This window comes from Syngnathus floridae, chromosome 2 (genome assembly GCF_059516105.1).
Source record: "Syngnathus floridae isolate MCC-2025c chromosome 2, RoL_Sflo_1.0, whole genome shotgun sequence".
NCBI classification, from domain to species: domain Eukaryota; kingdom Metazoa; phylum Chordata; class Actinopteri; order Syngnathiformes; family Syngnathidae; genus Syngnathus; species Syngnathus floridae.
Genome location: NC_142414.1, coordinates 6,697,359 through 6,714,477, shown reverse-complemented (window position 1 = coordinate 6,714,477; position 17,119 = coordinate 6,697,359). Strand labels below are relative to the sequence as shown.

At 42.0% G+C, this 17,119-nt stretch overlaps 1 protein-coding gene and 2 long non-coding RNA genes across 6 annotated transcripts in view; 2 read left to right on the top strand and 1 right to left on the bottom strand.

Annotated features, from left to right (window-relative positions):
* Positions 1-4,028, top strand: part of mib2 (MIB E3 ubiquitin protein ligase 2) — a 38,575-nt gene extending 34,547 nt beyond the window's left edge. For 3 of the 4 annotated variants that reach the window (XM_088366256.1, XM_088366239.1, XM_088366266.1), the window contains 3 exons: positions 68-261; positions 1,141-1,206; positions 1,829-4,028. In XM_088366256.1, the coding sequence (XP_088222382.1) occupies positions 68-261; positions 1,141-1,206; positions 1,829-2,091 (523 nt within the window). In that variant the 3' untranslated portion in view covers positions 2,092-4,028. The remainder of the gene's footprint in view (positions 1-67; positions 262-1,140; positions 1,207-1,828) is intronic. The other variant, XM_088366247.1, reaches the window with a different exon arrangement.
* A 1,664-nt stretch (positions 4,029-5,692) lies between these two features.
* LOC148401407 (uncharacterized) lies at positions 5,693-7,987 on the bottom strand. The gene is made up of 2 exons (XR_015857055.1): positions 6,435-7,987; positions 5,693-6,332 (listed from the first exon to the last, which is right to left on the bottom strand). It is a non-coding gene; the product is annotated as an uncharacterized LOC148401407 (long non-coding RNA).
* On the top strand, positions 5,978-9,323 carry LOC148401406 (uncharacterized). Its single transcript, XR_015857056.1, has 3 exons — positions 5,978-6,370; positions 7,190-7,270; positions 7,361-9,323. It is a non-coding gene; the product is annotated as an uncharacterized LOC148401406 (long non-coding RNA).
* Positions 9,324-17,119: the final 7,796 nt, after the last annotated feature.

Genomic DNA, 17,119 nt, shown 5'->3' with positions numbered 1-17,119 from the left:
ATCTGTTCCTCGTGCGCATGCTTTAAAGCTGTCGGCATCATGAATTATGCGCCTTGTCGTCCCTCAGATTGCAGCGCCTGCAAGCTATAACTTGTGGCCAGGGCCCAAGTGCTGCTAACCTGCGTCGTGTTCATACTACGCCCAACACCATGACCAATCTGGTTCTTCCTACGCTCCCGGGTCCTAGTGAATGCCTCATCTGCTCTGAACTGGCTCTGCTGGTTCTCTTCTGCCCCTGCCAGCATAGTGTGGCCTGTGAAGGTGAGTTCATCATGCAATCATAGGTTTCATAGATTTCTTACATACTAAGTGACTTGCTTAACTTTGACTAATAACTGATGAGTTTGCTGATTATGTTTGTGGTCAAAAAGGATTTGCTCCCACTTAATTAAATCAGGATGACAGTCACACATGACCATCTTCCTGGGATAAAATAAAAAATGGCAGTCCAATAGATCAGTGTTTCCCAACATTAATTGAGCCAAGGCACATCTTTTACCTCAGGGCACACCATCAAATAAAAATGCCAGAAAACATAGACAGGATATACTGAAATACTAATGAGCTCGTCTCAATTTGCTCACAAATGTACGTACTCGATGTAAAATCTGGACCTCCAGGGACAGAGCATGACTTTGGATTAAACCATTATCATGGGTGTGGGAGGGACATAAACAGGATGTAAAATTGATTATACATTAAAATAATACTATTGCTAAACAAATGTGATGTATTTTTTTTTTTAAATAATAAATCCTAACAGTCTGAAAGTCATACACCTGAAATCATTCGCCCCCTGTTTTTTTACTTACCAGTTGTGAACTGTATCGGAGAGTGGCCATTGGCCTATCTGACATCTGGATGGCAGTCGTGATTAAAATATTGACTCCACCATTCTGCCAGTGATAGATTACACCCTGATGAGCCTGTCAGGACAGATATGTGTTACCAATCGGCTGGCCCATGTGCTTCGTCGCACCAGCGGGACCCTGTAGCGACGCATTCCTCATTTTTCGAGTGATTTGACTCCATCCGCTTGCCACATTTCATTGTTTGGTCTAATTTAGCGTTGTGTTAAGCGTAATGTTTAGTAGGTATTGTGTGTGTTTTGTCTTATTGACCTGCTCTTTCCTTGAACAGAGTGTGCCCATCGAATGAAGAAATGCATCAAATGCCAAGTCACAATCACCAAGAAAATTCGACAAGGTAAGACAAAACCCTTTGAATTTTCTGTCAAGGCGCTTGTTTTAAAGTCCACTCAAGGCTTCAATAGTGCCATATATAACATTCTAACTTTACTACAAAGACAATATTTTTAATCATACTATACTATTTCCATTTTGTTGAGCAGACCTCTGCAGGGCCAAACTATCTTAATTTGGATCAGGTCCAAATTCCAAACTTTCATAAATACACGCAAACATAAAGTTTGGATTTTTTATTTTTTTTTAAAACGTTCATGGGTTATTCATCAAGTATCCCCTTTCTATTGCATTGTGCTGACCTAGCACTGTTATTTTAAATGTATTTCTGTTTTCAAAATCCAGTACTACAGTTGGGGCACCAAAACTATCTGGATACTATATGATGGTTGGATGAGCAGATTCACAACTGTCACATTATTGTAAGATTCAAGAATGAAAAAAATAAGCAACAACTGCTTATGCACTTTACAGCCATTTGTTGAACTGTAAAATGTGCAAAGACCATCAGAACAAGCGCGCAGGAGCTGCCCACATCTGGACTCTCTTAGACAGGGACATGTCACACCCACACAAAGAGTACAGTACATGCAGTGTTTTCTATACATAATATGCTATTGTTCAAGGTATTGCTCGTCCCTTCTCAGACCAAACCGAGGTGGACTGTAGCCCCGGTACGGAGAATTCAGAGCAGCACAACCTGCTGGAGCAGCTCCAGTCTCGCTACCGGCAGATGGAGGAACGGATCACCTGCCCCATCTGCATCGATAACCAAATCAAACTGGTTTTCCAGTGCGGACATGCCTCCTGCATCGACTGCAGCGCTGTGCTCAAAGCTTGCCCAATCTGTCGGCAGACCATCCGCGAACGCATTCAGTTGTTTGTCTGAACCGAAGAGCGAGGAGAGGGTGCGGAGGGGTGGGGTGGGGGGGCGGCCGGCCCACTGGCTGAGGGCAGACCATTCATCGTCTACCTTGCTTCTAAGGCACATGGACTTATTATTTGGCACTGTGGAAAGGACGAGAAAAAAACAGAACAAGCCCTTCAGCTCCCCAATTATTTGTCCGACGTTGCTGCTTTTAAGTTTATGTCTGTTACCCGTCATCTTCTCTGGCTGGCTCGCCTGTGTTCGATTTACATAGCTGCACAGAACAAGTCCTCCCTCTACAGCCTGTCTTGTGAATTACGTTTGCTCTCATTTGGATCTGGGAATAATAATCAGTATTAGTCTTCGCAGTGGGTGCGCTATATAGTCCCCAACCACTCGCCTGGAAAATACACACTATACAGTATATGCATGAGTATATGCATATTGTATCACTAATGGGTGATTTGTTGTTGTGGTTTTTTTTTCTTTGTAAAGTACAGAGTTTTATTTATGTCTGAAAGGTGGTATTACTTTGTAATGTTTTTTTTTTTTGGTGTTTGCTTGGAGGGCCGCAAAAAGTGTTTTTGATTCTACTGAAATACACCCCAAGCCTATGTCCTCTTACTCAGGGTATCAACTCTTTCAAAAAGCACTTGTGATATCCATAAAAGGTTCAAAGTTGCCGCTTCATATTGTGTTGATGTCGGGAGGTGCCTCAGGACGATAGATGTCATCGACCTGAAAAAATGTCATTGTCATGAGTGAAATGAATGTTTCTGCAACAAAATGGATGGACATGTTCATTTTCAAAAGTAAGAAAAAGAAAAAAAGAAGCTCCCCACAAGCACCCATCTGTCCATCCACACTGTCTATCTACGGAGCATCCACTGTGTGTCTGGTGTTTGTGCTTAGCTTTCGATTCAGCCCGTGTTGTTATATAGAAGAGCCAAAACAAGTCTATTACATTGTTTACCTTGCTGGAGTCATTTCACAAAGCCCATTTTCTCCTTTGGCGCTCTGGATTGTACTCTCCAGCTTTTCTCTGCTGTATTTGGTGTGTTTCTTGAAGGGCTTCAAACACATTTTTAAACTTTTATTTGATTTTCAGTTCATGTAATTGACTTCCAGGGACAAGGAAGGTTTTCATTGATTTTTTTTTATTATTATTTTTTTAAATTACAATTTAATGTTTGGCTTTATTCGATCCCCCATTTTGGGAAAGCCAATGTTTAAATTTGTACATTTTGAATGTCGAGGTAGGGATGACTCAGTTTCATTCTACCTCTTTTACTTTTTTTTTTCTTTTTAAGGAAGAAGCAATGTTGAGCGATAGAACGCTGCTGGGTTTAAAGTGTGTCAAGAGTAAGGTTTACTTTGAACGTCAGTGCCAAATCGCATGAGCATATACATGGGCACTGCACACAAATTGAGGTTTTACAGCTGGTGATAAAAAGTCAGATCCTCCGCTAATGTTATTATGATGACCAAAATAGAGTATCATGAGCATGCTAAATTATTGGAGTACACCAAAAGCTCAGAGTTTGGAGTGATTCCACATTTGCTTCCAGATGGTAGTCAGTCCCACATTGTTAAGAGCATTTACCAAAAGTGTATTTAAGTTATCAATTGAAAAGCTTTTTTTTTTTTTTTTTTTTTAATTTGTAGTTGAAGGGTTTAGTGGCAGATATAATATGTTGAGAAGGAAAAGAAATGGGGAAAATATTGGTATATGTAAGTTTTGTTTTTTACCTCCACGTTAACGGAGGTAGCTGTGATAAGCAGTGATCAATTGATGTATAAAAGAATAATATTAAAGCAGCAAATGTTACTTTTGGTGTTTGTACAGTTCAGCTCTCGAGTACTGATGTTGGCCTTACTGTCTCTTCCTCCTCTGTTCATGTTTTCTCAGTTTCTGTACAAAAATATTTTGCAATAAATATGAAACACTTTTCTAAGGACATCATGCCTCAGGATTCATTTATTTTATGTGAAGATGTTTATTTGTTAGATGTAATCTATATATTTTTGTAGTACGAGTTCCCACTCACCCATTTATACTACATTGTAATCTATGAGAATACTTGATGTTTGATACTTAATGAATCACCATAATTCACATTTGTCTGTGTTTTCCTAGTTCTTTCTCTGTTAGTTTTATAAATTGACTGCATTTGAATGCACCCAAGGTGAACTAATCCCCCTGGGACAGTACAATACGTCTCATCTTCATGTTCTGCTTGAAAAAATACCAAAAAAGAACTGCATAACTGCCTCAAGTTTTTTTCTGTAATGCTAACACACAATGGCAAACAACATAGATGGTTTAATGAATATCATTGGTGTCATGGTGTTCTAACCCTTTAGGCAATGGCCATTGAATACAAACAGTGGAGCAACACATCCAGAAAGACAACATAACAGCAGTCGCAGGCGTATATTGTTCATCCTCTGTGAATAATGACTAATATTATTATGGTTAAGTGAAGAGATGTGATGTCTCCACTAATATCCATATCATATTAGAATTCTACTGTCCCATGGTGGCCATGGCAGGTACACTAGAAGGAGCACAATGTCCAGTGAGTATACAGAAACAAAAGAATATGGCAGAAATTATTTCAATTCTGAGGCTGGGTTAATGATAGTTCCATTCATCTCACACTTAGTGGGAGGGCAAGCACTCCAGAGTAGCAACGTTTTGTGTTAAACTTTTGAAAGTTTCCACAATGTGCTCATGCCAGTGTGTATGATGATTTTTGTACAACAACAAAAAAAGGAAGGTCAAGACTCCTGATTATGAATCATTGGAGATTCCGGCTGGAACTATTTATTCCAGGCTGTTGTTTGTGCAACAGCTTCACTTTGCCACCTGCCTAATCGTTTTAAGGCTCAGATGGCTTTGACATGACTCAGCATTTTAAGCAATGACGTCTTCAGGGACAGGGCGCTTGGACCAATGAAAAGGCTCTAACCGTCCTTTCAAAGTGGCATTGCTTCATTCCACACACTGTAGGAATTTAGTTTAAGGCTAGTGTGTTAATATACAATCAGGAGCAACTCAATAAATTAGATTATGGTGGAAAAGTAGTTAAGATTCTAGAGATTGCTCATGCACAATTCCTACCTAATTTCACATTGAAAATCACTTTTCATCGTCTTTTTATGCAATGCTGTACTTGTACTCTAATTTCTCGAGATCGTATTTGTTTATTAGGTGTAAGCTACACTAATCAAAATCATATCAGAAATAAATCGTGAAATAGCTCCTTCTGTGTAATGAATGCATGTCATGTTAAACTTTCTGGATTAGTAATAAATTACGCTTTCTACGATATTTTAACTGAAACTATATTGTTTGTATGTTTCTGCACATGAATATATACAATGCTGAGCAATCATGTTAGCCCACCTGTCAATTAAAAAAAGGTAACATAAGACATTACTCATAACTATATGCAGCAGCTTGTTGTTGCTGCTGGAAATTGCTGAGCTAAAACACAATAATTTACATATCCACGTTTCTTTTTCTACCAGCTGCAGTGCGCACTTGCGTGCATGCGTGTGTGTGTGTCCTACAGGGGGCGCCATGGCCTTACCACTCTCTCAGTGACGTTGAAACGGACGCTCCTAAACCATTTTATTGCTGCTGACATGGTAAGAGTTATACTGACACTTCTTTTTTGTTTCTATTACACTGCATGTATTCCAGTAGACTGTAGAGTATTGCTTTGCAGGTTGTAGCACAACATTGTACAATATGGAACGCATGCAACTCTAAATCCTGACTTGCCTATACGTATACATTAAAAAAAAAATCTAATTACTACTACTTAAAAATCAAAAGCATGACTGGGGTTCACTGCATAATAAACCATCACGATAGCGTTATCTCAATTAGGCACTCAGATGTCCATGATGTAGCAGCCACTTTTGTGGTGTCATTATTACACTACACAAACATCAAGCAAAACCAACAAATGACATTGCTTGATGACATCATTGTAGAGACAATAATTTACAATACATTGACACAACAATTTCCTCCCTCTTTGTTTGGCCTGAGGTGGAGTAGCTCATCACGTGCAACTGATACATGGGCTCTGTGTGAAGTTGCTCGGAACCAGCAAATCCAGCAAATGATGAGGCTTTGTGTATACTATCACTAAACACTGTTGCTCCATCAACAAATTGTGCCGCTTCGCTTGCCTCGCCTTCAACATATAAGCATAAAATCCTCGCTTGGTGCCACACCTGCTGAAAAGCTGCACATGGAGTTTGTGACAAAAAACTTCATATGGAGGCAAGTACACGGTTGCCATAAATATCCATCCATCTATTTATAAAGTGCTTTTACAATTCCTCACCTGTTGTCATGTAGAGTGATGAGTCTTTCAAGCACCGATGCTTGTTGAACAAAAATTGACCATTTTGGTTTGAAGCAGTCATTTGGCTGAAAAAGTCTCTAACAACCAGAAAAAGGGCGCCAGGATCACAAATGTACCGTAATCTAGCCAGGATACTAAAATAGTAATGTAGTGATCACATCATGCATGATGTCACTTGTGTTTGCTAAAAGCCAAGGTTGAATGTAAACAACTCACAGGCACCTCTTACACGTCCCAAATAAGCAGTAGCATTTTCATTCTTTAGTTTTGCCTTGTCAATTGAAAAAGAATGACTGACACAGTATATTATTATTATAGGAATTGAGTAGTTGCATTAGTGGTAAGTGTCCCATCCCATCCAGCACCATGCAAGGTCATTAACGGAAAACAGCGATGTATTCAAAGCATTCTCTAGTCCTTTATGATGCTATATAAATATGGTCTGTATGCTATTTAATGAGTACATTCTCAACGTGGAACTTTCGGAATAGGCAACCCCTCGCCAGTGTGTCTGTACATGACATCAAAGATAAAATGGCTTTACGTTACAGATTTTTTTTCTTGATAAATAATGCACTGTAATAGCGTTTCCCGAACAGCTTTGTACTAATGTCATAAAAAACCCTATGTTTGCCGTGTTTGTAATATGGCTCGTGAATAAGACGTTGTGTACAGTGATGAGGCTTCTGGGGTGAAAAGGTGCCATCTATTCATGTTGTTTGTCTTTCCTGAAGGCTTCCTCATCCCAGGCAGCCAGTTGCTATGATGGGATTCCCACTGATGCAATATCAGCCAACCTTGGCTCAACTCTCGGGGTACGTCGCCATGCTCTCATTTTGTTGTTGCTCCCGAGGAAGCTGGGCCGTGTGCTTATCGCTTTCCAAAATGCTTTGATTTTGACGTAGCTGCATGGCTCGCACTGCTCCTTTGGGAAGGTGCTGTTTTGACTCCCTGAAGGCGAACCCCACCCCGCTTAACTCCTCAACCTGGCTGCTGTTAGCGACCACAAATTGCACCCAGTCCTCCTCCGTCCTGCCCTCATTGTCGTCGCCCTGCCGTTGTGTCTTAGGATTTGTTAAGAAAGCCGTCATTAGGTGTCCCGTAGGAGAATACAAGAGCCCACTCGAGCAGATGGGTAAACTTGAGTGGGGTGCTTCTTAATTAGAGCTTGATAACATCCAACCAGGTGGCAGTTGTCAAAGGGGCGCTATTAAAAGGCCCCTTGTACATTTGCTTCTGCTGCAATGCGATGACGGTGTTTTCTTCTCGTTCTGTACGCACCAGAGCAACTTTGTTCCCGGCAGCTGCTAGTGCATGCTACAGTTATTTGCGTAGGGAAATCCTAATTTGGCTTTGTCAGTCCTCGCTTCGCTTTCCCTTTTCTACCCCTCATAGAACAACAAGTCTTTCAATACTTTATCGTGACGGCAAACGGGGCTCACACAAGGCCCAGAACGACGTGCTTCGATGCTGCTTTGGAAGCGCTCTCATTTGCCTCCCATGCAAATAGCAACTGACTATGTACAGCAGGGATGACTCAGTTCAGATAGGAGCAAGCTCAGGCAACGGTGAAAGTTTTAAAGGCGCAGTACGTCTATTGATAACAACACAATAAATAAACATACAATATGAAAATGTGAGAACTTCTCTTAGCCTCAAAACTGTGACTGGATATACTAAGTCTTGAAAACATGCCGCCAAATGCCGAAGTTGTCTTCCTTAAATTTGACTTACATACACATCCTTGCGCATTGCCTGCAGTGATTGACGGTAGCAAATGGAAAATTCAAATACTTTGACAAAACTTGTAGTTTTGTCTTTTAGGGCGGGATTGAAGTATTTCCACCAAGAAAAATACAAAAACTAACTAAAAAAACCTGACTATTCTACAAACATGATGAAAATGAAGACACTGGATGTCCAACATGGTGTCCATAAATCATGTGACCTGGATTTAACCAGTGACAGAAGTGTGATTACTTTGAGTGTGTAGATTTTCTTTGTTAAACATTTGCTCCAAACTTGTGCGCTGCCAAAAGACGACTGACATGATGTGAGCTTTGGTACAACTTTTGCCTCTTCTGAATCGAGCACACACCCTCGGATCTCTTTGTGTGCATTGGCGTAGTCTGTGTCTGCGTCGCTTGCCTCCACACATGAATGCAGCAAAGGCTTTTCGACATCGGACAGCTGTCTCCTTTGAAGACAAATAGCCTTAAAAGTGGTGACCTCCTTCTTTCATGTGTTCACCCGATACGGCTCTTCTTCGCCTCGCTCTCGCTCCATTCAGCATCGCGGCCCGAGGCTGCTGCTCATGGCTCACCATGCTGCATTATTATCTTTGTAAATGCAGAATTCATTAACTGGATGGTAATAAATTGTGACCAGTGGGTGGGTGTCTAGTTTAGATTTAAATCCGATAACGTTCCAACCACAAACATCAAGATTTTACTGCAGTTCGGCTTGACTGGGATGCTTACAATAGCCCTAAAAAAGGCTTGATTTTTGGCTCAGGCTACAGAGTTGCACTTAACCACATCCTCTAATCGCCAAGCCTCCCGTGCACCTAATGCCCTCCGTTGAAGTCCATACTGAAAGCCATAAATGGTGAAATCGGAAGAAAAATGGGGAGTGTCAATGGTGCGATAACCTCCCATTGACTGAGGGTAATTAGAAAGATCCAAGGCCCGCTCGTCTATGGCTTCACGTGCGTGTTGCTGCTGTGTGCGTGGAAGGAGGTTGAGGCCCAGTGCTGTACCAGGCAAAGGTTTCCACCAAACTCTTCTTGCATAACTCAGCGAGTGATAACACCGGTGCATTCCTCTCAACACACATCACAGCTGCCAACATCTTAACCAAGTTGTTCTCCTTTTTTTTTCCCACCCCTTCAAGCTTAGATTTTAATACAGTCTATCTGCCTTCACTGCAAGGACTAAGTTTCCATTATGGACTTAAAGAGGAGAAAGGAATTACAATGTTTGAAGAGATGCCTTCCCGTTGTCTGGAAAATAGATTTGGCTGATTTTCAAAGGCAGAGGTTCATCCTGAGGTAGGTCAATGAGGGTCAATGCGCAGCTATGCCCTCCGCTGAATAGGAAGTCATGCAAGTGGAGCAAGGACGTAACTGGATTGTGACAAATGTTTGCTTTATTGTCTTGAATCGAAGGGTATGGTACTTGTTGCATCTGCGACTGCACGGTGTGTGACTGGTTAGCACAGCTGCCTCACAGGTATGTGAACGGAGTTTGAATCCTTGCTTTGGCCTTCCTCTGTGTCTTGCGTGTTCTCTCTTACATATATACATTAAATAATATTAGTGCGTCGTGTCAATGACTGCTTTATAATTTTGTATTTTTTTTCTCCTAACAAAACAACATATATCTATTCAAATAGCCGCTTTCTAAAACAATTTGTTTTGATTCCTAAAAAATAAAAACATGAAATCAAAATGTAACACGATTAATTTGCTTATTGGTGAGGTAGTTAAAACTACCTTTCTAGTTTTGCCCGTGAGAGCAAACGGCGTATGGATAGTTTCATCTGGCTTGGTCCCAACGAGACCTTATGTGAGTTTGACTTTGCTGAAACTAAGCTGTTTAACTGCACCTTCCTGCACGGCTCACTTGCAGGATGTTGATTCAGAGCCTATTTAACTGCAACTCTCTTCCTCAATGATCAATGATTAGGCTCAATAAACACGGCCATAAAACATCAGCGTCAGACCAGGCTTGTGTACACTCAATCCCGCGATGCCAAGTGTTACCTGCTCCCTCAACACTTCCTTTGGCACCAGCCGAGCAACAGCCGGTCTCCATGGCTGCCGTAGGCCCCGCGTGGCACATCTCGCTGCGCCCTTGCGATAGGCTATATTGTGCGAGACAGCCGTCTGGAGACTGCAATGTTGACAGAGCTCAGACAAATCCAAAAGGGCGCAGGATTGTAAAAGTGTGGCCAAGCTTGGAGAGGGCCTCGTCCGTCAGCTGCCCATGTTAATGTGTAGCTTTCTGACTGGAGCACCCTTGTAAAGCAAAGAAACTTAGGCATTGTTTCTGCTATGGACTTTGATTTTGTCCTGATTTGTGCCCAAAAAAAAAAAATCAAATCTGCTGATCATTTACTGCTGACGTGTATCAATTGAGGTGGATTCTCGCTGGGTCATCATTACAATGCACTTTACTGTAGCCTCTGGAAAAAAAAAAATCTCATTGTGCTTTTAAGTCGTTACTCACTGTGTACCAACTACTGGACCTACAACTTGGAGTTTGGTAATCAACTCATGTGTGCAGTTTTGTTTAAAACGCAAACATAATATGCTTTTATGGTAGTACAAATGACATTAAAACATAGTCATGTTAGTGAGGCAAAATCCTCCTGTTTCTATCCATCTCATGGGGCAGCCATTTTGCCACTTGCTGTTGAGTGAAACCGACACCACACTTGCCAAGGACACACTCAACAAGAGCAGTGCACTAAATCATTGCCCCGGGAATAATAAAAAAAAAAACTTTCGGAGGTGTGTCAGAAATGTTCCAGGGCTGCTGTCACAAAAGATATTTTCAAACGCAACCTACAAGTTTCCCCTTTATTGTGGGCCAGACAGCCAACCAGCAACACCAGCCTGTCTATAACTTTTTTGACACCAGTCCTGAGATGTTTTTGGGACATACCTATGACAGTTTAGAACAGGGTTGTCAAACTCAATTTTTTTCGCGGGCCGCATTGTAGTCATAGCTTCTTTCGGAGGGTCATTATGACTGTCAACCCAAATAAATGCATGAGCACCTCATATTATATACAGTAAAAGCTACAAAACAAACTGACAAATAAGTCGTTTTCAAATCAGACGAGTAAAAACTGGTCAAATATTTAAAAAAAAAAGATATTATTAAAAGTGAAGACAATTTGCAATTCTAGTAATGATACACAAATTTGATGCACAATTTGTCTTCGCGGGCCACATAAAATGATGTGGCGGCCCATATCTGGTCCCCGGGCCTTGAGTTTGACACCTGTGGTTTAGAAGGTTTGGATTGAACATCATATGTATTCAGGAAGGACACAGGTCTAACTTACTTGTCATCTGGAGACTTACTCTCTAAAAAAAAAAAAAACACATTGAAAATAGCTTATTAAAATACAGTGATGAGTACAATACAACAGGTTTGTCAATAAACAATTATTTGGGCATAGCCTCAGGTCTTCAAACTGCTGCACACACAGGAAGGAATGAACAGGTGATGCTTTACCTTGGTAACTAGTCTCAGTGGGACACCTCCTGGCTGTGTGTTCACCTGAACCCCCCCATTTCACCCCAGAGAGCCTTTATCTCACAAACACATCTTGTATCATTAGTGGGGCCTGCTGTTACCCTGTAGACAAGACCCTATGATGCAGAGGATGTATTATACGCTCACACGACATGTTTAGACTAAACTGTAAGGAATATTCTTTTTAAGAAGTAGACTGCGGTATAATGTAACATTTGGAAAAGGCGACATTGCAAATGAATATCAACGGCAAATTATCCATTCATTTTCTGAACGGTTTATTTTCATTAGCCCATACGCTCTTTAAGTTGCAGCTTTGGGTGTTACTGATAAAAAAAAATCAGAGCAGCAATTTTTTTTCCTACCCAAAAAAATAACGCAGTGGTAAGTTTGAAAATTATGCGTCGCGAATAGGTGGGGTTTGCCGCACCGTGCTTTAAGGAAACAAATATGGCATTTTCCGTTCCTTTGTTTGCCATTACGTCATCAGTTTTCCCTTAGCATAGACAAAGCTCACATAATGGGAACTCTTGACAAAGTTATGCCAGAGTAAATGAACATGTATTTGCAGCCGTTGTGGAAGTCATTGTTACTAGCGCTTTAGTAAACACATTAAGCTGTGAGCTAATTATAGTCTTTTGAGGAGCTCGGCGGGCAGGTGTGTTTGGAGATGGTACGCAGGGTCGGAGTACTTGACAATGCCTTCAACTGAACACACACGACCGTTTAAAGCATTACAATATACTAAATGTGCCTGAGAGGCAGGAGGACTTGTCTCTCTGTTTATATTTGGGCGCAATGAAAGATGACCTTTGGGCAGCATTTACACACATTTCCCTAACAAACTGCCTCGTCTTGCCTGCGAATGTGTGAAACTCGAGTCGTGCCAGCGGCTTTTGATTGTCGTTGCTTGGGACAGTTTGTGTGCGTGGAAGAAAACGTGCAATCCTTTTGTCTGTTCCAATGAATCACGTCAGGCAATGAAATTTCTCCATTTGATTGTATTGTAGGGAAAATAATCTGTTTTAAAAAAATATATACAATATATAAGAAACTACAAGTCAGATGTAGGACGTTATCGCGATGACCCACCAGCCCTGCACGATAAGAGAAAATGGCTGACTCTTCACTTTGTGACGTCACAAGTGAAGAGCCACTCCTTGGCAAACTAAACACACACAACACAGTTTTTCAGAGTAGCTGTCCCTGCACCTTGACTTGGTATGTGGCTGTTCTGATTCATCCACCATCCGTCCGTCTGTCCATTTGTTCGTCCATTCATCCAATAGGCTGACTTGACCATGTTTGGTCAAACATTTGGCTCTGTGAAATACACCAACTATTGCAGATGCAGCCACCTCTCAATTTCCAGTCAGTTAAATGGGGGAAAAAAAAATCTTCGTTCCACAAACATTTTGACCAGACCAGAGTCAAATAAGTTTATTATCCACTCTACCGTATTTTAAATTCTATACTAATCACACAATGAGATTATTTTGGTTCTTGAAGATGTTTTATTTAAAAAATGTTAAACATGGAGAGCACTCCTTGTCATAGACTAATACAGATCACAACAATGTACAGTTTGACCTGAAACCAGCCAAGAGGTGTGTTGTGGAATAGGATGCAGCAATAATTGGTATGCTTCGATCTGCCGTTCCATGGTAATTTCCCCACTAGAGATTATAGCACACACACACACACACACACACACACACACACACACACACACACACACACACACACACACACACACACACACACACACACACACACACACACACATACACACACACACACACACACACGCACACACACACACACACACACACACACACACACGCACACACACACACACGCACACACACACACACACACACGCACGCACGCACGCACGCACGCACACACGCACACACGGAGCGGCGCAGATAATTCTTTCGGGGCTAATTAGACAATGCCGGTGGCAGGAGGCAAGTCAGGGCAGGGCCGAGGCTGTGAGACCACTTGTGCTCGTTCTTCTCCCTTGGTGATTCCCTGTCAGTGGCAACAGGCATGATGCTTGTATCGCAAAGCTCAAAAATCAGCTGTTTGTTGTTATTCGTGTATTGTCCCAAAAAATCGATACTTTCGTGTGAAAGCCTGCATTTGACAATCTAAACTTTGTCCAACTGTTCAGTATCGTTTTGCAACTAGCCGTGGAGTTAAACAGCAATGTGTTTTATTTTTGATCATTCATTTTGAAGGACGTCCACGTGCATGCTTTTCTGTGAGTTTCTCGATATCTGTTGTAAACGGTTGATGGAACGCTCTGACAGTATAAGGTCACTGTCCACTTCACTCATACTGCTTGAATACTGTTGATCAATTTTTCGGTGTCAGATTTGTCCCACCATGTCAAAACGAGAACAGCATGATGAGGACTGTATTTGATGCATAATATCACTTTTAATTGAATAAGTATATTTTTTTTAGCTCCTTGTTAGAGAACAGCAAGCTACAAAGAATAAAGAAGCACTGACGAGTTTGTCACGACTCGTCCCCGGTCAGTCCATTGTGTGTACATTTTATCATCATTTCTGCCTGTGTGCTCGCCCCTCCCCTCCTGTGTGCCTATGATCAGTGTGATCACCCTCACCTGCCTCTCGTTAGCTGTCGTGTATTTAAGTCCCGTCTGCCCCTCACTCTCTTTCGTATTATTTCTTGTCTCATGTCTCTGTTAGATCTGTTTTTCTTTGCCAGCCCAGTCGGTCAGTCCCGTTGATATTTGTTAGGCCGTTAAATTATGTCAGTTTGCCGGTTCTGTTGGCTTGTTCTCCTTATCCTCCCTTCCAACTATCTTTTCCCTTCAATAAACCCTGGTCCAAGCTGCATTTGGTCGCCCTGCTCCACTCGATCCGTGACAGAGTTGGATGAGCATTTAGAAGTTCAGAGAAAGACAAATTAACCTGTAAAGCACATTAATACAGTTTTTGGTCTTTTCAGAAATTCCACTATCTTTTTGCATATATTTTTGTTTGAAAATGCAAACAACCCTCAATAATATTGAACAAAGAAGAAAAGTTCAAGATGCCCACAAGCAACGTTGTGGAAGGCCTTTTCAGATGCGAGTCCGTTATCCGAAGAATAAGCAGTATGTTTTGACTATTTGTCTGTGAGCCTTTGTGTCCAACCGCTTACAAAATAGTTGGAATCCTCCAGACATTTTTAAGTAGAATGACAGCATGTCAAAATCTCCACCCAAAAATCATCATTGGACATGGGTCGATTCCTCCGCACGTTTTGCTGCTATCGCGGTTTTAGATCAGCTGGAAAGTCGTCAAAGTAATTTGTAAATGTCATAATAAAGCAAGTTGATGAAAGACATACACAGCTGTGTGTGCAAGCAGCACATGTGTAACACGCCCAAGATGGTCACGGTAGAAAAAACACGTCCCAGAATGCATTGCTCTGAGCTGCGTGTAAGCGACCTATGCAAGATAATTGGTTGAAATGCTCCTCCAGAGGTAGCAACCCCCAAATTGACACAAAGCCATTAGAAAGGGTTAGGTAGGTCATGGTCACAATGAAGATGCTTTTCCTTGAAAAGTTTTTGTACTTCCAATAGCACTATGATGACTTTTTTATTGTCACAATATTGAATTGTGAGTTACCCGTACTGTCCCACCCCTAACGTACACCAAGCGTTGCTAGCTTGATAGTAACGCCAACATCGAGCTAACTATCTGGAGACTAGCAAGCCGATTGTTGAGATGAAGACCTTTTTAAAAGCCACACCTGGGCAAAGTCCTCCAATTTCCTCTAAGACAATGTGAATCTGTAATTATCCTGCCGGTCTCTGAGCAGAAGGCAGAAGGTAGACAGGTGGAGAATACAACAGAAAGCCCTTCATGGGAAGACGCTGCCTAATGAGCAAAAAAATTCCTGAAAGTAGGTTTCTGGTGTTTGACTTTTTAGTGCATCTATCACTGTTTAGAGGGCACTGACGGTTTGATTTGATTGTCACTATATGACTGACTTTGCCAACAAATAGGTGCAAGCAAATGCAGTGTTTATGTTACTTTTGATGCATCTGACCCGCTGACTGATGTCCTTGCATCCCGCCTTGCGTGACCGGCTGGCTAGATAGCCATCAATAGCCAAATAAGTTGAGGTCAGTCTCCCGTGTGTCACCCCTCTCCACATTTGTAATGCAAATGAAACCCAAACAAAGCAAACCTTTTGGAGCACAGCAATTTAGTAAACCGCCCTTTAAGAGTGACTTGACGGAGGGGAAAAAAAGTGCTAATCGGTTACTTATAATTGTCTGGAAAACCTGCGGTGGAGTGGTATGGGAAGCGAGCTCACACATACCTAATCTCATATGCTGTCAAAATCCGTTGGTGAATATTTTGTTGTCGTTTGCGTCAGCATTGGTGCGGTTTGTTTAACTGCACACAGGCAATTATGTTCTTCCATATTTGCCGGCCAAGTTCTGCTGCGAGCCGTGCCACACCCTTGCGGAAACCGGATATGGTTCTGGTATTGTGCTCATTGTTGACAGACTAATCCTGACAATTACACCTGGAGACCGAAAGTGGCCGCCTAGCCCAGCGCCCAGCTAAGGTTTTGGATTCGGCCTCTGTTTGCCGCCTGAGGACAAGAGCCCCACGATCCTTTTGTTTGCCAGTGCTCCCCCACCTCTAAATGCTCAGGCTGACCTCAAACCTCTGGTGTCTTTTTTTCACGTTTTACTCACCTGCACTTTGTTCACCTGTTGTTCCGGCTGCTGTTATTGTTGGGACAAAAAAGGCGTGTGGACACAAAGGGAGGCAGTTTGTGGGAGTAAAGGGCAGGTATTTCAAGTTGTGACCAACGTTTACAGCAAAACGTGAAGGCAGAGGTTTTCACTGTCATAAAATTGTATTGAAAATGTGAGTTTGGACGGTTTGTCAGTCTACCAATCGTGTTTGCATGGATCAGAGGAGATCGTTCCCACCAAACCTGAGCTGACATCATAAAAAAAAAAAAAAAAAAAAAAACACAAGAAGGTACCTGGGGGGTTGACGGGGGTTGGGGGGTGGTAGGTAAGCGAACCGGTGAGGTGAGAGTCAGAGGGCGGAGGTGGAGAACAGACCCCCTGTTCTTCGTTTCTATTTGCTGAGACATTGCATCGGACACACCTGTAAGCGCTAGTGGCCCAAGTGATTGGCTGCAACCTGAAAATTACACCTGCGGGGGGAAAGAGGAGGAGGGGGAGTCGGGCTACATGTAAACCAAGCCCTTTACAAATTCTGCCTCTGTCTTCTCGAGGAGCTCAAGAGTTGAAGGGCACCGAAGAGAAGACAACAGCGGGAACGAAAGAACTTTTGCTTCGGCAACAGGAAGATAACTGATGCGCTTTTCTTCCGGGGTTTGGCT